This window comes from Anomaloglossus baeobatrachus, chromosome 2, assembly GCF_048569485.1.
Source record: "Anomaloglossus baeobatrachus isolate aAnoBae1 chromosome 2, aAnoBae1.hap1, whole genome shotgun sequence".
NCBI classification, from domain to species: Eukaryota; Metazoa; Chordata; class Amphibia; order Anura; family Aromobatidae; genus Anomaloglossus; species Anomaloglossus baeobatrachus.
This window is the reverse complement of record NC_134354.1, coordinates 106,788,305-106,812,171: the sequence shown is the minus strand read 5'-3', so window position 1 is coordinate 106,812,171 and position 23,867 is coordinate 106,788,305. Positions and strand designations below refer to the sequence as shown.

The following is a 23,867-nucleotide window of genomic DNA, read 5'->3' as shown; positions in this document are numbered from 1 at the left end:
GCATACACACACACACACCCGATCGCATACACACACACACACCCGATCGCATACACACACACACACCCGATCGCATACACACACACACACCCGATCGCATACACACACACACACACACCCGATCGCATACACTCACACACACACACCCGATCGCATACACTCACACACACACACACATTGACGATATTGCACATACGCGCTCACACTCACAACATCCGGAGATACCACATGCTTCTGGCCATGTGATCCTCCGGCAGGTCCTGGAAGTTCACTCCACAGTATCGCCGCCGAGAAGCAAGCGATATCCCAGGATGTTGTGAGTGTGTGGATGCGATGTGATGTGTGTGTGAGGTGTGTGTGAGAGTGAGTGTGATCTGATGTGTGTGTGTGTGTGTGTGTCTGTTCTTATGTGTGTGCGTGTTCCGCCGCTGCAGGACGTGGATGCGATCTGATGTGTGTGTGAGGTGTGTGTGAGAGTGAGTGTGATCTGATGTGTGTGTGTGTGTGTGTGTATGTTCCGCCGCTGCAGGACCTTGATGCGCTGGTAACTATGCTACCATGGTTACCAGCGTATCCCGTCGCATGGGAGCCCACACCAGCATACGGCGGCAACCCCAGCAATGCGAGGGTATGTGTCGGCTGGGTTGAAGGCGTACGCTGATGTGGGCTCCCGGGGGGTACAGTACTCACCTGGGAGTCGTGGCTCCGTGTCGGTCGGTTCGGGGAATGCGTGCAGGGGGCGGGGCCAGAGCGAGCGTGCATTGCGTGAGGGGGCGGGGCGTGGGCGAGTTGCCTGGGCGAGCGGCCAATCCGTGCGGGGGGCGGGGCCATGGCGAGCCCAGCGGCCAATCAGCTTTGTGTCACCGTAAGGACACAATTTTGGAGCAAGACAGACAGACAGACAGACAGACAGACAGAATAAGGCAATTATATATATAGATCTCACACTTGCCGCTCACTGTCCTTGGAGATGGGGCTGTATAGGAGACTCCAATATAAATAAAGCTATATCTCCCCATTAGATTGGTGCAGCAGCTGACCATGTGTTTTGCACCACTCAACAAACTCTATGGGACTAACAAAGATGGCAGGATACAATACTGTGAGAGTTGTGTTCAACTGATGTCTATATCTCTGACACAGTAAAGCCTGCTTTACACCTTACGATATCACATACGATATCGTATGCGATCGTACCCGCCCCCATCGTATGTGCGGCACGTTCAATTTGTTGCCCGTGTCGCACAAACGATTATTTGCCGTCACACGTACTTACCCTTCCATACGACCTCGCTGTGGGCGGTGAACATCCACTTCCTGGAGTGGGAGGGACGTTCGGCATCACAGCGATGTCACACAGTAGAAGTGGAGGGGCGGAGATGAGCGTGACGTAAACATCCCGCCCACCTCCTTCCTTCCGCATTGCAGGCGGGACTCAAGATCTGTTCATCGTTCCCGGGGTGTCACACACTGCGATGTGTGGTACCTCGGGAACATTGAACAACCCGACGTGCAATTTTAAGGAAATGAACGTGTATGCGATGAACGGTTTTACACTCAATCGCAATCGCACGTCGCTGTCACACGCTACAACAACACTAACGATGGCGGATGTGCGTCACTTACGACGTGACCCCGCTGACACATCGTTAGATTTGTTGTAGTGTGTAAAGCCCGCTTAACTCCGCTGTACTGTATCCTACTATATCTATCGGTCTCATAGACTTTAAGTGGTACAAAACAGATGGTCAGCTGCTGCACCAGTCTAATGGACAGATGGGGACCCTAGACTCCCGTTGTCACCATCAGTTGGAAGCCTAGCAGTAGATCTGCCAGCAATCAAACCCACCACCTGTCTGATAATTTATGATTCTGGATAATTTATGATTGAGGAACTCAACCTATAAATCAAATATAAAAGTATAGTGGAGATATAAAAAATATTTTGCACTATAAAGTTTAACATATTGTTCTGCATGTTCCTATAACAAAGCACATTGTAGAGATCTTGCAGAGAACACTGGGATTATTATTCTTCTTATATTGGTTGGTGACCTACTGATGTAGTGGGCCTTGGAAATCATTTATTCTACTGCGGATGGATCAAATGGGGGAGGATCCTGCTGCAGTCAGATGTCTTCAGTCCTCCACAATATAACTTGAACAAAGGACCGGCACTCCAAATCTTCTGGAATTTTTTAGAATTTATTCCACATAAGTATACAGGCGTAAATTACGTGTTTTGGCTAATAGTGAGTATTTTTCAGTCCTCAATACACGTGAGATAACAATGCAGATCATATGACTGACCGCCTTCTCGACAGCTTCATACATTGTTGTGTTCTTTGTGATAAAGCAGCCACTAGACGTGCCTGCTGACTGCTCGTCTCCGGGAGAGCAATACGGTCGTCAGTCCAATATTGGTCATGCCTAAACTACATCTACAATGAAAATCTTGACCGCCACCCGCCATACACATTAGAGCATTGGCCGAACCTGTTTGTCGGTGGGTTTGGCTTACTTTAGTCTGTGTACGAGGGCTTTAAACCCCCCATACATATTAGATGGTTGACAGCCGAGTGCTCGTGATTTTTATGAGATGGCTACTGCTCGACTACTCTGATGGCCGCTTATCTTCCAAAGAACGACAGGATCAGATGTGCCGCATCTTTCTTTTCCATAACATGTCAGATGTAAATTTTGGGACCTCCATATATAGACTGGAGGCCAAGCGGACCAATATTAGGGGCTTCTCCTGATATCAGTCTTTGTATGGGGGGCCTTTACAGACAGACATATGAAGGTGACATGGCTGATATCTGGAGACATGTACAGAAGAAATCTTAAAGGGAACCTGTCACCACTTTTTTGGCGTATAAGCTGCAGCCACCACCACCGGGCTCTTATATACAGCATTCTAACATGCTGTATATAAGAGCCCAGGCCGCTGTGAGAACATAAAAAACACTTTATAATACTTACCTAACGGTCGCTCGGTTGGCCATATGGGTGTCTCCGTTTTCCGATGCTGGAGCCGCCTCTTTTGGCCATCTTCATCCTCCTTCTTCTCTAACCGTGGTGCATGACTGGTCCAACGTCATCCACACTCACCGGCATTCAGGTCCTGAGCAGGGCAGATCAAAGTATTGTAGTGCGCCTGCGCAGGACCGGCGAGCGTGTATGACGTAGGACATGTCATGCACACAGGAGTCAGAAGGAGGACGAAGATGGCCGAAAGAGGCGGCACTGGAGAACAGAGACGCCCATATGGCCAACCGAGCGACCGTTAGGTAAATATTATAAAGTGTTTTTCATGTTCTCACAGCTCCCTGGGCTCTTATATACAGCATGTTAGAATGCTGTATATAAGCGCCCGGTGGTGGTGGCCGCAGCTTATCCGCCAAAAAAGTGGTGACAGGTTCCCTTTAAAAATATTTTTCAGCTCCTGTAGTATGAGTGCTGGGTATTTTGGGGGGTGCAGGTTAGTTGAGGACATTTTCTGAGTTCTCTAACACCCCATGCAGTAATGTAACGTGCTTTGTTTTGTTCTTACACTCTCCGCACTGTTATTTTAGCTCTTTATGTAAAAGCTTCTTTTATAGAATTTGCTTTTCGGAGCTGATTGAGTGACCCAATATTCATTACAATGGTGGTCCAGCTTGGATTAGGTTCACCCCGTGTCTGTGGGGAGGACTCGGAGCGCTGTGTTTAGACAAGGGTTTTCTTTTCCGTCACCCACTTGATTTTTACAAGTAGCAGGGTTTCTAACTTAGCCTGAGATCAATAACACATATTTACATGAATCAATGGGTTTTGTCAGTGCAAGCTTAAGGGCCTCGCTTCACACAGGCGATCGATGCACTGAGGGGATGTAGTTAATGCCACATTACTTGTGCTTTAAAGAACCAATAAACATAACAAATTGCCATATATAAAAGCAAAAATATTGGTTCCAGGCTTAAGAAGCGTGACATTCCTAATGTCTCCTCTTTCCTAGCTGGATTTAAAGGGAAGCTGGAGCTTCTGTATAGTAATTATTCATTAGTGCGTCTTTAAAGGATCATTTTTACAGGCGGTTTACAAGCCGTGCTAAGCATTAGTTGTACATTTTCAGAAAATCTTTGTCCTGGGGCGCAGCTAATTTATACAGAAAATAAAATAAATGTTCACTATACTCACTGTCCCCGGGTTCAGCACTGATTCTCTGCCAGGGCTCCCAGTTTTTGGTATTGTCTGCAGCGCTTCCATCACTTCAACAGTGCTGCAGCCAATCATTGAGTTTAGTTGAGTGATGGTGTTTCATCTACAAGGGAAGAGCCGCTGAGCCAGCTGATTGGCTGTAGATGTGACATCAGCACCGCAGTTGTTACATCAGCGCCGTAGCCAATACCTAGAGCAACGTTGGACCTGGGAATGGTGGGTAAAGCGTGGTTTGTTTGTTTTTATTATTTTGCTACTAGGGTACCAAAATTTTCTCAAAAGGGACAACCCCTTTAAGCCTGTATCCCTAGGGTTGGGTCTGTAATGCTCTCTCTCCTAATGAACATTCTCGTAAGTTGATTCATGACCAAATGAAAGTTAAACAGGACCCTCTTCATCAGAAAAGCTCACTGATGCATTGACTGTTAACTTATTCTACAATTTGCCATGTCTTATCATTCACAAAGACTGTAAAATCCAAGTGCTCTAATTTTTTTTTTTTTTTTATGAAGCCCTATTACAAAGATTATCTTTAGTCCCAAATATGTGGTTTTAAAGGGAATCTGTCAGCAGGTTTTTGCTCCCCCATCTGAGAGCAGCATAATGTACAGATAGAGACCCTGGTTCCAGCGATGTGTCACTTACTGAGCTGTTTGCTGTAATTTTGATCAAATCAATGTTTTCTCTGCTGCAGATCTAGCAGTTATACAGAGCTCATGAGTATGCTGGACTACCTGCAGCACGTCAAGTAGTCCTCTAATTATAAAATCACTGATTAATCAGCAGTAGATTATAACTACACTAAGCAGCTCGGTAAGTGACACATCGTTGGAATCAGAATCTCTGCCCCATTTTATGCTGCTCTCAGATTGGGGAGCAAAAATCTGGTGACCGATTCCCTTGAGGTAAAATACAACCATGAAGGTGTCCAAATCGTTTAAAGAGTTATTCCCCTCTTATCCATTTATGCGTATAGAATAAATGTATAATAGATGCAGGTGGTTGCATGTATTTGCATGGGACTTCTGACCTCCATGGATCGTAGCAAGTGATGGTGTCGCCACGGTCCCATTGGCATATTCTATAAATTCCTGGCATATTTTGTGACTGCTGTGTGTGTATGAGATGGGAAGTCCCCTTTATCTATAGTGACAGACTACCAAAAATTTGGTATCAATAACTGTAACAGATATTGGTCGTCACAAAGCAAGTAGCCACATTGTGTATTTTGTCTTAGGTTATTTTATGTTTTTAGGCATAATCTGGAGAAAACCTTTAAGGAGGATCCATGGACATCTGTGAAGTTGGCTGATCTAGGTAAGAAAGTTCTCCGCTCTACATTTTCCTTGAAGGTAATATTCAATCTTTGCTGTATAAACCCTTCTTATGAGGCTGCATATAGACATTTGCACATACAAGAGTATATACATAATGTTAGCGTGGATTCCTTATGGCGTTTATCACCGTGTTTGATTGATGTAGAGAAATCTGAAGTTTAAAGTTTTCTTTGAAAGGAACCTTTCACCTTGTTAATGCTGCACAAACCGCGGGAGGCAAGAATCTGAGTCTGGCTGCACAATAGCAGCCAAGTGTGTATTATTCTCTGGAATGCTTCGGCTAATAGAAATATACTTTATAGCTCCGGCTGGGGACTATAGCTAGAGACGAGACTAGTCCAGCACCGCCCCCAGCCGACTCTTCACAGCGCAGCGAGAGGTGATTGACATGTGTCTCCCATAGCAAGAGACCGCTCAGTCCTCTCCATCTGCGTCTGATCTTTCTAAAGTCTTAGTACAGTAAATATATTTGGCTGTAGTTATGCTGCCCGGCTGTGATTTATGCTGCTCGTGGGTTGACCGCATGTGTCAAGTGACAACAGGTTCCTATTTAATTAAATGGGTTGTCCAGTACTTGTACAATCCCTTCTCTTTCCCAATATTCACCACTATAAAAATAACAAAGCCTATACTCTCCTCCGGTGCTGGCCCGGTTCCAGTGGTGTGGGAACTCGCGTTGTCGGGGTACATGTGACGTTATAACATGCGAGCCGAGCATCCAATCACCGCCGGATTCTCTCTCCCCGCCTTTGGACAATTAAGGCCACTTTACACGCTGCGATATCGGTACCGATATCGCTAGCGTGGGTACCCACCCCCTTGGGTTGTGCGACACGGGCAAATCGCTTCCCGTAGTGCACAACATCGCCCAGACCCGTCACACAACATACCTATCTAGCGACGTCGCTGTGACCGGCGATCCGTCTCCTTTCTTAGGGGGCGGTCCGTGCGACGTCACTAAGCGGCCACCCAATAGAAGCGTAGGGGCGGAGATGAGCGGGACGCAACATCCCGCCCACCTCCTTCCTTTCTCATTGCGGGTGGGACGCAGGTAAGGAGAGGTTCCTCGTTCCTGCGGTGTCACACGGAGCGATATGTGCTGCCGCAGCAACGAGGAACTACATCGCTACTGCAGTAACAACGATATTTGAGAATGGACCCCCATGTCACCGATGAGCGATTTTGACCGTTTTCGCGACGATTCAAAATCGCTCATAGGTGTCACACACAACGACATCGCTAAAGTGACCGGATGTGCCTCACAAATTCCGTGACCCCAACGAGATCGCTTTAGTGAGGTCGTAGCGTGTAAGCGGCCTTGAATTAATGGAAAGTGATCTCTCTTCCTGTTGATTGCTCCCATGTCTGAAGGCGGGGAGAGAGAATCCGGCGGTGATTGCACACTGGCCTCACGTCATTTGTAGTTGTGCCTCAGAGCCTCCGCTAGGAGCATTCACCTTCTCATATTAAAACTGTCCTAGGTTGAAAAAGAGTAGTTTTGCGTTACATATAGAATAGCATAGGCAGCGGTACTACACAAATATAGCAGCACATACCAACATGACAGGTAAAAATGGCACTCTTTGTCTCAATCAGGTGAATGGGGCCTATGGACACGCTTTGACATATACAAGACAAGAGCTTTCTTATACATTATCCCATTGCATACTAAAAAGCAATATTACAATATAAATGTGCTCTTAAAATAATCTTATACTGTAATGTTTTGAATCTTGCTCACGCTGTGTAGTGTCGCTTGCCCACTGTATAGTGTCACTCGCCCGCTGTCTAGTGTCGCTCGCCCGCTGTGTAGTGTCGCTCACCTGCTGTGTAGTGTCGCTCGCCCGCTGTGTAGTGTGTCGCTCGCCCGCTGTGTAGTGTGTCGCTCGCCCGCTGTGTAGTGTGTCGCTCGCCCGCTGTGTAGTGTGTGTCGCTCGCCCGCCATGCAGCATGTTGAATGCGTTGCGCCTCCTCTCTTATGCCCCTCCTTTTTGTTCATATATTCTTTTTCTTTCTATTTAGTCCTCTTTGTTTTCCATTCTTTCATTTCTCTGCCACACTGCCTCTTTCACTTTATCTCTATTTTACACTCTCTTTATGCTCCCTTCTTTTTTTTTCTTTTTCATTCATTTTTATATATAAAAAAAAAAAAAAAAAAAAAAAAGAACAAACCAAAATATGATGAGCTAGCAGGCAGCCAAACCCGATATCTGATCCGTCTCCCCCGGTGTTCTCTCTTCCAGTGCTGGTTTTGGTGGATGTCTCCGATAAGTGGATGAGGAGATCTTTGCACTCCGAGGTGCTGAAGTGTCTGTACAAGAACCCCCAGGTCCCCAGCATCCTCGTGTTAAATAAGGTAAGGCTACCATACACATGTACTTCACGTATCTCCTCTAAAACGGTCTTTCTGTTCTGTCGTATTCTCCCGCTGCGGATAGTGCTGTGTAGACAGTCTCCTGCCTCATCTACATATTGCAATATATTAGTTTCATTAGGCCATCAATCTTGATGTATGCATTCTCATTGTAAGTGAGCAAATGGGGAAACGCATGATCAATCCTAACTGAAGACCTCATCACTTCTCTCTACTCCTGATCTATTGACCTATTTTCTTAGAAAGCTCCTGTACATTGCGGGGGCTTTTAGAATGATTGCTCTGCTTGTACTGCCATATCTGCACCACTATTAAATGCCTGTTGGTGAGTGATATGGACCTTGCTGTATATACCCGTGTAATATCATGGCTGCCCGGGTTCCAGAATACAAGTATTTCACATCAGTTGTTAAATCATAATACAGTAAATTCCCTTTATTCTGCCATTCGGTAATTCCAACACAAAACCCGAAGCATGGGGCTAATTTCCCAGACTTCTCTGGTAGATGGATATTTTGCATTTGCTTCCTTCCTTGAAGTTTTCTACCCTTACAATTAAAGGGAGTCGATCACCCCCCAAAATTCTAATCAAACCCCTTACCCTGATATGTAGGGGACTTGGCCCCTATAAATATCATTCCTGTTGCATAGATTTTTTTATTTTTTTTTTAGGTTTAGTTGCCATGAAAAAAAACCCCCACTTTTCGTATGTTTCAGTGGACACTTGGTGTGGCCTAGAACTCAGCACACCGTTATGAATTGTCATTTTGTATACTGAGCATTTAGTCTTATCTTGATGGATGACGCTCAAGTAGGTACTGCCTGACCTCAACCGGCGGCTCTGTGCAGCTGCGCTCAGTGACGAGAGCCCAAAACAACACTGAGCGCAGCCGCAGCATCCGTGCAGGCAGTGCTTGCTTTAGCGCTGTCAGTCAAGGTATGACCGAGCTCAGCATGCAACTTGAGGAGGCGTAATGGTTTATCTCAACTAAACTATTAAAATCTATACCGCAAATATGATATCTCTAGGGGTTAAGCCCTATGCATATTTGAATGAATGGCTCACTAATGCGGTGTGCACACGTTGTAGACAGTTTGCAACCAGCGTGGTTTTGCTGCATTTTTTTATGCTTTTTTTTTTTTTTTATATATAATTTTTACTATTATTATTATTATAATTATTATTATTATTGCTTTCAATGATGAAATCCAGAAAAAAAACTAGGCCTGTGATGTGAAAACTAGTTTTTCTTTATCTTTTTGCTTAAAAAAGTTATTAGTTCATGCATATATTGAATATTGAGTAATATATATATTGTATGTATGTATGTATGTATGTATATGTGTGTGTGTGTGTGTGTCTATATATATATATATATATATATATATATAGACACACACACACACACACACCATACGTGTATACCGTGTATGTATGTGTGTGTGTAATATATATATAATATAATTAGACACACACACACACACACACCATACGTGTATACCATGTATGTATGTATGTGTGTGTGTGTGTGTATATATGTATACATATATATATATACACACACACACACACACACACACACACACACACACACCATATGTGTATACCGTGTATGTATGTGTGTGTGTGTGTATATATATATATATATATATATATATATATATATATATATATATAATATATATATTGTGTGTATATATATAATTTGCTGTCTTGCTCCAAAATGACGTCATTACAGTGACAACCGTCACATTGGTCGCTCCGCTCGGCCACGCCCCCTGCACACTGTGCCGTGCCCGCTCGGCCACGTCCCCTGCACACTGTGCCGTGCCCGCTCGGCCACGCCCCCTGCACACTGTGTCCGCTCGGCCACGCCCCCTGCACACTGTCCGCTCGGCCACGCCCCCTGCACACTGTACCCGCTCGGCCACGCCCCCCGCACACATTGGGCCCTAGGACTCCTCCTCCTATTATGCTCCTCTCCTTCCAGGACTACTCCTCCTATTATACGCCTCTCCTCCCAGGACTACGCCTTCTATTATACTCCCCTACCTCCAGGACTACTCCTCCTATTATCCTCCTCTCTCCCCAGGACTACTCCTCCTATTATCCTCCTCTCTCCCCAGGACTACTCCTCCTATCATACTCCTCTCTCCCCAGGACTACTCCTGCTATTATCCTCCTCTCTCCCCAGGACTACTCCTGCTATTATCCTCCTCTCTCCCCAGGACTACTCCTCCTATTATCCTCCTCTCTCCCCAGGACTACTCCTGCTATTATCCTCCTCTCTCCCCAGGACTACTCCTCCTATCATACTCCTCTCTCCCCAGGACTACTCCTATTATACTCCTCTCTCCCCAGGACTATTCCTCCTATTATACTGCGCACCTCCAGGACTACTCCTCCTCTTCCCCCAGGACTATTCCTATTATGCTCCTCTTCCCCCAGGACTACTCCTCCTACACATACACACACACACTGCACAAAACATACCTCCCCCCCAAAACACACACACACACACAGTGCTCCACAAACAACGCAACACACACAACGCAACACACAAACACCGCTCTCACACACCCCCACACCCAGACAACACCCAGAACATTTACAGCGCCTACACAAACACTTGGCAACTACACACAACAATATCTATATATATAACAGAAATCATACATTAACTACACAATTTCTAGAATACCCGATTGCGTTAGAATTGGGCCACCGTCTAATTAATATATATATATATATATATATATATATATATATGTGTATATATATTATATTATAATTTTATTTATTTTTTTATTCTCTATATATGCATGAACTAAAAGAGTCTTAATAAATACTGTTGGCTGTACTTGTTTTTCTTCTCGCAATTTAAAGTATATTTTTTTTTATTTTAGGTTGATTTGTTAAAGCAGAAAAACTCTTTGCTAGAAATCACATGTAATCTGACAGAAGGGCTGGTGAAGGGAAGAAAAGCTGTGATCAAATATAGTAAAAAATCCTCAGACAGAAGCGCCCAACCAGATTCCCACATAAGAAAAGAGACAGAAGAGCATCCAGAGGGGTATAAGGAGCGCTCAAGCCTTAGTTCAGATGTTGGTGATGAGCAGGAAATCGCATCTAGAGCTCTAAAGGGCCGGTCCGGGTGGCCCCATTTTCAGGAGGTGTTCATGCTTTCAGCGTTGGAAGGAGGAGAAGTGGAGACATTGAAGGTACATTTTTATCCTGATCCGTTTATGTGTGACCCGCAACACACATCCGTTTAATTTGTACGTGTGCGGTACGTATTTGCACGTACCGGAGACACGTACACACGGAGACCCATGTTATTCAATGGTAGATGGCACACACACGTAAAATCACACGGAACGTGTGACCGTGTGGTAAGTACGTGTGTGCGCTTTTCTACACGGACGACATGTCCGTTTTTGGCCGGCAGCACGCAGGCACGGACCCGCTTTAGTCTATGGGTCCGTGCCTGCACGTACCGCACACGGAGTATGTCCGTGTTCAGCACGTTTCGTGCGTGTGCGTTTTTACACTAGCGATCTTATTTTTTGTTTTTTTTTTAAATTAAAGTCAGTATACTTACCTTTTTTTCTGCTGTTCTCAGTCATACTTACATTAGCGCTCGGTTTTTTTCTTCCCCCGGCTCATACCGCTCCCCGATCACCAGCGCGGCGAGGAACAGCTGTGCAGAGAATACACGGCAACAATTACTTTAAATATGCCGGCCGCTGATTAATCAATCTCGTATTCCCTGCTTTCCCCACCCACAGACGCCTGTGATTGGTTGCAGTCAGACACGCCCCCCACACTGAGTGACAGCTGTCTCACTGCACCCAATCACAGCAGCCGGTGGGCGTGCCTATACTGTGCAGGAAAATAAATAAATAATTAAAAAAAACGGCGTGCGGTCCCCCACAATTTTAATACCAGCCAGATAAAGCCATACGGCTGAAGGCTGGTATTCTCAGGATGGGGAGCCCCACGTTATGGGGAGCCCCCCAGCCTAACAATATCAGTCAGCAGCCGCCCAGAATTGCCGCATACATTAGATGCGACAGTTCTGGGACTGTACCCGGCTCTTCCCGATTTACCCTGGTGCGTTGGCAAATCGGGGTAATAAGGAGTTATTGGAAGCCCATAGCTGCCAATAAGTCCTAGATTAATCATGTCAGGCGTCTTCCCGAGATACCTTCCATGATTAATCTGTAAATTACAGTAAATAAACACACACACCCGAACAATCCTTTATTAGAAAAAAAAAAAACACTAACAAATTGCCTTGTTCATCAATTTAATAAGCCCGAAAAAGCCCTCCTTGTCCGGCGTACTCCAGGATGGTCCAGCGTCGCTTTCATCTGTGCTGCATGAAGGTGACCGGAGCTGCAGAATACACCGCCGCTCCTGTCAGCTCCACGCAGCTAATGAAGACAGCTGCGCGATCAGCTGAGCTGTCACTGAGGTTACTCGCAGCCAACGCTGAATACAGCTGATCGCGCTATTCCCTTCATTAGCTGCATGGAGCTGACAGGAGCGGATGTGTCTTCTGCAGCTCCGGTCACCTTCATGCAGCACAGCTGGAAGCGACGCTGGACCATCCTGGAGTACACCGGACATGGAAGTCCCTGCCCCGGATGGTTTTTTTAGCATTTTTTTTTTTTTTGCTGTACCCTCCTTGAGGTTTTGGTATGTCATCCTGAGGGATTTTCCTTAGTTGCTCTCTGGGCTTTTCTTTATTACTTTAGCCCGCTTGCTTGTTTAAAACCTGTTTGAAATGCCTGCTGGGTGTCCTGCTCAGGTCTTTGTGAATTTGTGAACTGTACAATTTGATCTTGTTCATTTCTTTTCTGCTGCTCACTTTGCCATGGGCCAGCCAGTTAATTTCATTTGAGTACATGTGGGATCCTCGGCATAAGCTGCTATTCTATTTTGCGGAAAGTCCTCTCCTTGTGGCACAAATATAGGGGTATTTCAGGGTTTGTTTAATATTGACTACAGCCTATTGGTTTTGGACCAAGAATATATATTTTTCGATGTGGGTATCTCTCAAGTGCATTAGTGCTTTTAATTGATTTTAGATGTCCGTATTGTCTGTGTGTATTCGTTTATCTGTATTTTTTTCACTTTCACTATGTGTTTTATGTGTGTTCTATTGACAATAAATTATTGATGATTCTTAATAATACTTCATATGTGGTGATCCCATTTTTCAGGTACGTCTTTTTTTGTCCTTGCCACGTAACGTAGTGTACCTAGGAGATCCCCGTAGGTGGTGCCATCCCACTGTTTGTCTTTCCCCTTTCCGAGCACACAATATAGATTGCAATTGCTGGTTAGAAGCTGGGAAGATCGCTGGATGCAGCCAATATCCCTCCCCAAAGCTGCCTCTAAGGCTACATGCGCACGCTGCATCTTTTTGTGTTCACAAACTGCAGCCAAAACTGCAGCCAAAACTGCAGGCAAACTGCAGCCAAAACTGCACCTTGTCAGAGAGAGCCTGGAAATGTCACAAAAAATGCTTGTAGTTTTTGGTGCCTTTTGGGTGTGTTTTTGGTGCGTTTTCGGTGCGTTTTTCACAACCTGCGTTTTTTGCTGCGTTTTTGTGACAAATGTTGACAAAAACGTAGGAAGAATGAACATGCTGCATTTTATTTGTCACAGACCTTTGACAAATAAAACGCTGATAAATAAACTGCAACGTGCGCATGACAAATCTGACTTCTCATAGACTTTGCTAGGAAGTCAGATGTCAAAGTTCTGACAACAAAACTGCAGCCAAAAAAGCAGCAAAAAAGCAGCGTGCGCATGTTGCCTTATAGCGGTATCTGAGATCGCACAGGAGCGGTAACACAACAATGCCGCTAGATCGAACTGTCCATGTACAAGAGCAGGAAGCCGGGGGGCAGTGTACCTCTGAAAATAGGGAATAATTTATTGGAAAATGACCTATTGTTGAATCATTTTTTCTGGTAAACATTTTTTTTTACTACCTTTTTTTTGTCATTACTTATTAAAACACACAAATATTTTAATAGCATAATGATGGTAGAGTATCACATTATTTTACTATTGTTTATATGATCTGACACTCCGTATATTGGAGACTTTTTAAAAATATGATTTACATTCCTTAAAGGGAATCTGTCACCAGGTTTTTGCTCCCCCATCTGAGAGCAGCATAATGTAGAGACAGAGACCCTGATTCCAACGATGTGTCACCTACTGAGCTGTTTGCTGTTATTTTGATAAAATCAATGTTTTCTCTGCTGCAGATCGAGCAGTTATACAGAGCTCATGAATATGCTGGACTACCGGCAGCATGCCAAGTAGTCCCTTAATGATAATTTACTGCTGATTAATCAGTGATTTTATCAAAACTACACTAAGCAGTCCACATCGCTGGAACAGGATCTCTGTCCCTACTGCTCTCAGATTAGGTGGCAAAAACCTGGCGACAGATTCCCTTTAATGCACATATGGCTATGCACATATACTGTACAATCATTAAATGACATTAGTTGTCAAAACTTCATATACTTTTTGCTGTAAATAATACATTGAGTAAACAAATCCTGAAACTTTCAGACTGGTCACTGAGCCTTTTATACTGACACTTTGTGCTCAGTAGAGATCATATTCCACTAGTCATCTTTTCACTGTCAGAGACAGGATTACTATGACAATGGCACATATATAGATAACGGATCTACCATTCACAATAGATAAAGGTCACAGCTCACCGCCTCCTCCTCTCTGCACCATGATCCCTGCACAGAGCACAGTATGCCTAGAAAACAAGTCATCAATAAACCTATCCAGACTAGAAGTTCCTAGGCTTTACAGCGGTCATACAGATTAATCTCTGAAAGCAGCTTGGATAAGATAACCAGCCTCAAAATCCTACTGAGCACGTGCGACCAGCACTGGACACGTTAGGTGGACATGGAGAGGGAATTTACAGTACATCACTAATATGTACTAATATGTCAGATATAGCAGTATTCAAACATTTTAAAATGTTTCCTTTGCTCTAACAGAACATAATACTTGGAGGACCTGTCCCAGGTCAAGAATGGCCAGTTTTGTCCTTCTTTTATTGCCTCTGCTCCCCCGAGTATGCAGTTTTTGTTTTTTTGTGCCTTTTTAAACTGCCATATGGTTTCAGAGATACGGGCCTTTGTATTTAATGCTTATTTTTCTGCTTTTTTGCAAGAGGGCGTTGCTGCAGAACAGTCTTAAGATGCTGCTCTCCAGCACGTATAGACTGATTATCTCATCGCTGCATGCCGGACACAGGATCTTATTACACATTCCCAGGCAGCATCTGAAACTTGAATGCTGCATGCCATATCTTTTCTTTCATTACAATTTTTTTCTGATGAATATCTATTGGCCAAAACGTAAAAACATCTTTTTTTTTTTTTTTTTAAGTGGATGCTAAAATAAATTCTATTTTTTTTTTTTCTGCTTTGGAGTGCACATAAAAATCTGCCCTAGATAAAAAGGCCCACTTCTCTCAAAACGTATAGTGAATTTACAAAACAAAACAAATAGTTGGAAATAGTGAGAATGAAATAGGAGTAAAGGTTGGCCACTTCTGACTTGGTGACAGGGGCTCTTAAATAACCCCTTTCGTTTCCCGCTGGGCCATTTACTTGGTTATCAAGACATTTTGATTGCGAGACAAAGCGCGTGTCTTGGAGATGTGTGTGAATTGGGTTCTGTTTCTTTTTCGCTCTATTGGGAGACCCAGACAATTGGGTGTATAGGCTATGCCTCCGGAGGCAGCACAAAGTATTACACTCAAAAGTGTTAAGCCCCTCCCCTTCTGCCTATACACCCCCCGTGCTCCCACGGGATCCTCAGTTTTTTTGCTTTGTGCGAAGGAGGCAGACATGCAAGCACAGCTCCACAGATTAGTCAGCAGCAGCTGCTGATTAGGTCGGATGGAAGAAAAGTGGGCCCATATAGGGCCCCCAGCATGCTCTCTTCTCACCCCACTCTTGTCGGCGGTGTTGTTAAGATTGAGGTACCCATTGCGGGTACGGAGGCTGGAGCCCACATGCTGTTTTCCTTCCCCATCCCCCTTAGGGCTCTGGGTGAAGTGGGATCTTATCGGTCTCCAGGCACTGAGACCGGGCTTCATCCACAACTCCTGTGGAGCCTGATGGATAGGAGCCGATACCGTTCAGGGACATGGCCCTGCATCTTAGAGGTACTCTGTATCCATATGGGGACCGCGCACGGCATCACCTCAGCTTTGCTGGGTGTGCTGGTGCACCGGGGACCGCGGCGCTGACCGGGTCTATATGTGCCATTACACACTCAGCGTCGCTGAGTGTGTTTATATGTAAGGGCTACCGCACTGACCGCCGTTGCCACGGGACACTGCGGCGCGGCTGGGACTTGTAGTTCGCCGGGGACCTTCACGCGGCCGCGCTTTTACGGCGGCCGCGTTTATTACTACAGTCCCCGGCTTCATTGCGGCCTAGTTTCCCTTTTTTCTCCCGCCCTCAGCCCTGACAGGCAGGGGAAGGGCGGGACGCTGCACGGAGCGAGCAGCAATGAGGGCTGGAGTATGATTTACATGCTCCACTCCCCTCACTGTGCACAGTATGAGCGCCCGTTTCGCGCTCTTTCTAGGCCACGCCCACAGCTTCCTCAGCTCGTCAGGACGCCGCAGCCATTCCTGTCAGCTCCACCGACGCTGCAGAGAGGGACATATTCATGGGAGACCCAGACACGGTCTCTGGTGGCCTCACAACCGCTTAGGCGGCTGGTAAGCAGCACATGTGGTGCTAGCCCCATGGTGCTGTATTGTATTGTATTGGTACATTATTTGTGTACTGTATATAATTTACACTGTATGAGCACAGTTCTTTCTGGCTATATACCCTATTGTGTTACTCAGGGAAAACTATAGCATGGCGCCCACAAAAGGCAGGGGTGCCAAAACACAGGCTTATTATGTTGCCTGCGCCGCATGTAAGACCCAGCTACCGGCAGGTTCCACTGACCCTCATTGTGTACAGTGTTCGACCCCTGTGACACTTCCTCAGCCGGGGCCTATGCTAAGTGGGGCACAGGGGGAGCCACCTGTTGACACTGTCCAGGTGACGGGGACTGAGTTTGCAGCCTTTAAGGATCAACTCTCTGAGACTATGGCTAAGATACTAGAAGCCTTGCAGTCCAGGCCGGTATCTCAGCAAAGGGACTCTGTTGAATCATTGTTCCCTGGCCCCCCTCAGTTGGACCAACAATGTCCTCACGGGGTATCTCATACATCCCAGACGGAGGGTTCGGACTTAGAACCTAGCCCCAGATCGTCTAAGCGGGCCCGCTTAGAATTTCCCTCGACATCATATTGTTTAGGGTCTCAGCGGGGGGATTCTCTGGTTGATGATGCGGAAACAGCTGATCAGGATTCTGATCCTGGGAGCGCTCTCAATCTTAATTCTCCAGACGGGGACGCCATAGTGAATGATCTTATTGCATCCATTCATCAGTTGCTGGATATTCTTCCCTCAGCCCCTCCGGCGGAGGAGTCAGATTCTCAGCAGGAGAAATTTCGCTTCAGGTTCCCCAAGCGTACACGGAGTATGTTTCTAGACCACTCTGATTTCAGAGAGGCAATCCAGAATCACCATGCTTGTCCGGATAAGCGTTTCTCTAAGCGCCTTAAGGATACACGTTATCCTTTTCCCCCGGAAGTGGTTAAAGGTTGGATTCAATGTCCCAAAGTGGATCCTCCAATCTCCAGACTGGCGGCTAGATCCATACTTGCAGTGGAAGATGGGGCCTCGCTTAAAGATGCCACTGACAGGCAGATGGAGCTCTGGATGAAATCCATCTATGAAGCTATCGGAGCTTCTTTTGCCCCAGCATTCGCAGCCGTATGGGCGCTACAAGCTATATCAGCAGGTCAAGCGAAAATTGAAGCGGCCGCGCCACAAGTGGCTTCCATTACCTCCCAGACCTCGGCAATTGCGTCTTACGCTATGAATGCTGTCCTGGACTCTGTGAGCCGTACGGCAGTTGCGACCGCCAATTCGGTAGTAGTCCGCAGGGCCTTGTGGCTACGGGAGTGGAAGGCAGATTCCGCTTCCAAAAAGCGTTTAACCGGTTTGCCAATTTCTGGCGACAGGCTCTTTGGCGAGCGCCTGGATGAAATCATCAAACAATCCAAGGGAAAGGATACATCCTTACCCCAGCCCAAGCAGAACCTCTCCCAACAGAGGAGAGGGCAGTCGAGGTTTCGGTCCTTTCGGGGCGCGGGCAGGTCCCAATTCTCCTCGTCCAAAAGGTCTCAGAAAGAACAAAGGAACTCTGATGCATGGCGGTCTAAGTCACGGCCTAAAAAGGCCATTGGGAGCACCGCTAACGAAGCGGCTGCCTCATGACTTTCGACCTCCTCTAGTAGCATCCTCGGTCGGTGGCAGGCTCTCCCGCTTTTGCGACACCTGGCTGCCACAAATAAAAGACCGCTGGGTGAGAGACATTCTCTCTCACGGTTACAAGATAGAGTTCATCTCTCGTCCCCCGACTCGATTCTTCCGGTCCTCTCCGCCTCCCGAGCGAGCCGAGGCTCTTCGGCAGGCGCTGGGCACCCTGAAGGCAGAAGGAGTGGTGGTCCCTGTTCCTCTTCAGCAACAGGGCCACGGTTTTTACTCCAACTTGTTTGTGGTCCCAAAGAAGGACGGGTCCTTCCGTCCTGTCCTGGACCTGAAACTTCTCAACAAACACGTAAAGACCAGGCGGTTTCGGATGGAATCCCTCCGTTCCGTCATCGCCTCAATGTCCCAGGGAGATTTCCTTGCATCGATCGATATCAAAGATGCTTATCTCCACGTTCCGATTGCCCCAGAGCACCAACGCTTCTTGCGCTTCGCCATGGAAAACGAACACCTGCAGTTCGTGGCACTACCATTCGGCCTGGCAACAGCCCCACGGGTTTTCACCAAGGTTATGGCTACTGTAGTAGCGGTCCTTCATTCTCAGGGTCATTCTGTGATCCCGTACTTGGACGATCTGTTGATCAAGGCACCCTCTCAAGAGGCATGCCAACACAGCCTCGACGTTACCCTGGAGACTCTCCAGAGTTTCGGGTGGATCATCAATTTTCCAAAGTCAAATCTGACACCGGCCCAATCGCTGACGTACCTTGGCATGGAGTTTCATACCCTCTCAGCGATAGTGAAGCTTCCGCTGATCAAACAGCAGTCACTACAGAAAGGGGTACAGTCTCTCCTTCAAGGCCAGTCACACCCCTTGAGGCGCCTCATGCACTTCTTGGGGAAGATGGTGGCAGCAATGGAAGCAGTCCCTTTCGCGCAGTTTCACCTGCGTCCCCTTCAATGGGACATCCTACGCAAATGGGACAGGAAGCCGACGTCCCTCGACAGGACCGTCTCCCTCTCTCAGGCGACCAAAGCCTCCCTTCGGTGGTGGCTTCTTCCCACTTCATTATCGAAGGGGAAATCCTTCCTTCCCCCATCCTGGGAAGTAGTCACGACAGACGCGAGTCTGTCAGGATGGGGAGCGGTTTTTCTCCACCACAGGACTCAGGGTACGTGGACCCGGCAAGAGTCCTCGCTTCAGATCAATGTTCTGGAAATTCGGGCAGTGTATCTTGCCCTGAAAGCGTTCCAGCAGTGGCTGGCAGGCAAGCAGATCCGAATTCAGTCGGACAATTCCACAGCGGTGGCATACATCAATCACCAAGGCGGCACACGCAGTCGTCAAGCCTTCCAGGAAGTCCGGCGGATCTTGATGTGGGTGGAAGCCACGTCCTCCACCATATCCGCAGTTCACATCCCAGGCGTGGAAAACTGGGAAGCAGATTATCTCAGTCGCCAGGGCATGGACGCAGGGGAATGGTCCCTTCACCCGGACGTGTTTCAGGAGATCTGCTGCCGCTGGGGGGTGCCGGACGTCGACCTCATGGCGTCCCGGCACAACAACAAGGTACCAATGTTCATGGCACGGTCTCAAGACCCCAGAGCTCTGGCGGCAGACGCCTTAGTTCAGGATTGGTCGCAGTTTCAACTCCCGTATGTGTTTCCTCCGCTGGCACTGTTGCCCAGAGTGTTACGCAAGATCAGGGCCGACTGCCGCCGCGCCATCCTCGTCGCTCCAGACTGGCCGAGGAGGTCGTGGTACCCGGATCTGTGGCATCTCACGGTCGGCCAACCGTGGGCACTACCAGACCGAACAGACTTGCTGTCTCAAGGGCCGTTTTTCCATCTGAATTCTGCGGCCCTCAACCTGACTGCGTGGCCATTGAGTCCTGGATCCTAGCGTCTTCAGGATTATCTCAGGATGTCATTGCTACTATGAGACAGGCTAGGAAACCAACGTCCGCCAAGATCTATCACAGGACGTGGAAAATTTTTCTGTCATGGTGCTCTGCTCAGGGTTTTTCTCCCTGGCCATTTGCATTACCTACTTTTCTGTCCTTCCTTCAATCTGAACTGGAAAAAGGTTTGTCGCTTGGCTCCCTTAAGGGACAAGTTTCTGCGCTCTCGGTGTTTTTCAGAAGCGCCTAGCTAGACTTCCACAGGTACGCACGTTCCTGCAGGGAGTTTGTCACATCGTTCCACCTTACAAGCGGCCGTTAGAACCCTGGGATCTGAACAGGGTGCTGATGGTTCTTCAGAAACCACCATTCGAGCCAATGAGAGATATCTCTCTCTCACGCCTTTCGCAGAAGGTGGTCTTCCTAGTAGCAGTCACCTCTCTTCGGAGAGTGTCTGAGCTAGCAGCGTTGTCATGCAAAGCCCCTTTTCTGGTGTTTCACCAGGACAAGGTGGTTCTACGTCCGGTTCCGGAATTTCTCCCTAAGGTTGTATCCCCCTTTCATCTCAATCAGGATATCTCCTTACCTTCTTTTTATCCTCATCCAGTTCACCAATGTGAAAAGGATTTGCACTTGTTAGATCTGGTGAGAGCACTCAGATACTACATTTCTCGTACGGCGCCCCTGCGCCGCTCGGATGCACTCTTTGTCCTTGTCGCTGGCCAGCGTAAAGGGTCACAGGCTTCCAAATCAACCCTGGCTCGGTGGATCAAGGAGCCAATTATCGAAGCTTACCGTTCGGCTGGGCTTCCGGTTCCCTCAGGGCTGAAGGCCCATTCTACCAGAGCCGTGGGCGCGTCCTGGGCTTTGAGGCACCAGGCTACGGCTCAGCAGGTGTGTCAGGCGGCTACCTGGTCGAGCCTGCACACCTTCACGAAACACTATCAGGTGCATACCTATGCTGCGGCGGATGCCAGCCTAGGTAGACGAGTCCTTCAGGCGGCGGTTGCCCACCTGTAGGAAAGGGCCGTTTTACGGCTCTTTTACGAGGTATTATTTTACCCACCCAGGGACTGCTTTTGGACGTCCCAATTGTCTGGGTCTCCCAATAGAGCGAAAAAGAAGAACGGAATTTTGTTTACTTACCGTAAATTCCTTTTCTTCTAGCTCTAATTGGGAGACCAGCACCCGCCCCTGTTTTTTTGTGTACACATGTTGTTCATGTTGAATGGTTTCAGTTCTCCGATGTTCCTTCGGATTGAAGTTACTTTAAACCAGTTTATAATTATTTTTCCTCCTTCTTGCTTTTGCACCAAAACTGAGGATCCCGTGGGAGCACGGGGGGTGTATAGGCAGAAGGGGAGGGGCTTAACACTTTTGAGTGTAATACTTTGTGCTGCCTCCGGAGGCATAGCCTATACACCCAATTGTCTGGGTCTCCCAATTAGAGCTAGAAGAAAAGGAATTTACGGTAAGTAAACAAAATTCCGTTCTTTTCTCTTATTTTAGAAATATCTGATGACACTTGCCAAGCCTGGAGAATGGGAATATCATAGTGAGGTGGTGACGACTCAGTCCCCGCAGGAAATCTGCAACAATATTATCAGAGAGAAGCTTCTTGAATATTTGCCCAAGGAGATTCCTTACAATATCACACAGGTAAAATACACAACTATGCTTTCCTTATTGCTTGTTGCACTAAATCTTTTGTGATTATTACTACTTTTTGTATTTAAAAGAATTCTCGCAAGAAGATAGGCTCTTTTAGCTCCTTGATGACCATAATATGACTTAAAACTCACCTGATATAAGAGAATAGCATCCCCTGACTGGTGAAAATGCAGCAGCTATCAGCTACCGTATTTTTCGGACTATAAGACGCACCTCACCTTAAGACGCACCCTGGTTTTAGAGGAGGAAAATAAAATTTTAACTAAAAAATGTGGTCATGACACACTTATGGGGCGAGGATCTGCTGCTGACACTATCATGAGGGTAATGTCCCCAAATTCTCTACTAAGGTACCCCATTCTGGTAACTATCCTCCTGCCTTGTGTATGATCCTGATCATATACCCCGATCCTGCTCATATACCCCCATCCTGCTCATATACCCCCATCCATCCTGCTCATATACCCCCATCCATCCTGCTCATATACCCCCATCCATCCTGCTCATATACCCCCATCCATCCTGCTCATATACCCCCATCCATCCTGCTCATATACCCCCATCCATCCTGCTCATCTACCCCCATCCATCCTGCTCATATACCCCACATCCATCCTGCTCATATACCCCCATCCATCCTGCTCATATACCCCCATCCATCCTGCTCATATACCCCCATCCATCCTGCTCCTATACCCCCATCCATCCTGCTCATATACCCCCATCCACCCTGCTCATATACCCCCATCCACCCTGCTCATATACGCCCATCCACCCTGCTCATATACCCCCATCCACCCTGCTCATATACCCCCATCCACCCTGCTCATATACCCCCATCCACCCTGCTCATATACCCCCATCCACCCTGCTCATATACCCCCATCCACCCTGCTCATATACCCCCATCCACCCTGCTCATATACCCCCATCCATCCTGCTCCTATACCCCCATCCATCCTGCTCCTATACCCCCATCCATCCTGCTCCTATACCCCATCCACCCTGCTCATATACCCCCATCCACCCTGCTCATATACCCCCATCCACCCTGCTCATATACCCCCATCCACCCTGCTCATATACCCCCATCCACCCTGCTCATATACCCCCATCCACCCTGCTCATATACCCCCATCCACCCTGCTCATATACCCCCATCCACCCTGCTCATATACCCCCATCCACCCTGCTCATATACCCCCATCCATCCTATATACCCCCCATCCTGTTCATATACCCCCCATCCTGCTCATATACCCCCCATCCTGCTCATATACCCCATCCTGCTCATATACCCCATCCTGCTCATATATCCCATCCTGCTCATATACCCCATCCTGCTCATATACCCCCATCCTGCTCATATACCCCCATCCTGCTTATATACCCCCATCCTGCTTATATACCCCCATCCTGCTTATATACCCCCATCCTGCTCATATACCCCCATCCTGCTCATATACCCCCATCCTGCTCATATACCCCCATCCTGCTCATATACCCCCATCCTGCTCATATACCCCCATCCTGCTCATATACCCCCATCCATCCTGCTCATATACCCCATCCTGCTCACATATCCCCATCCATCCTGCTCATATACCCCATCCTGCTCATATACCCCATCCTGCTCATATACCCCCATCCTGCTCATATACCCCCATCCTGCTCATATACCCCCATCCTGCTCATATACCCCCATCCACCCTGCTCATATACCCCCATCCACCCTGCTCATATACCCCCATCCACCCTGCTCATATACCCCCATCCACCCTGCTCATATACCCCCATCCACCCTGCTCATATACCCCCATCCACCCTGCTCATATACCCCCATCCATCCTGCTCATATACCCCCATCCATCCTGCTCATATACCCCCCATCCTGCTCATATACCCCCCCATCCTGCTCATATACCCCCCATCCTGCTCATATACCCCCTATCCTGCTCATATACCCCCCATCCT

The 23,867-nt window shown here is 47.3% G+C and overlaps 1 protein-coding gene across 1 annotated transcript in view; it reads left to right on the top strand.

The window, feature by feature from the left end:
• Nucleotides 1–22,012, top strand: part of ERAL1 (Era like 12S mitochondrial rRNA chaperone 1) — a 46,457-nt gene extending 24,445 nt beyond the window's left edge. The window contains exons 6-10 of the mRNA XM_075333431.1: nucleotides 5,456–5,517; nucleotides 7,781–7,893; nucleotides 10,819–11,133; nucleotides 21,732–21,881; nucleotides 21,962–22,012. Coding sequence (XP_075189546.1) covers nucleotides 5,456–5,517; nucleotides 7,781–7,893; nucleotides 10,819–11,133; nucleotides 21,732–21,881; nucleotides 21,962–22,012 — 691 coding nt within the window. The remainder of the gene's footprint in view (nucleotides 1–5,455; nucleotides 5,518–7,780; nucleotides 7,894–10,818; nucleotides 11,134–21,731; nucleotides 21,882–21,961) is intronic.
• The last annotated feature ends 1,855 nt before the right edge of the window (nucleotides 22,013–23,867 follow it).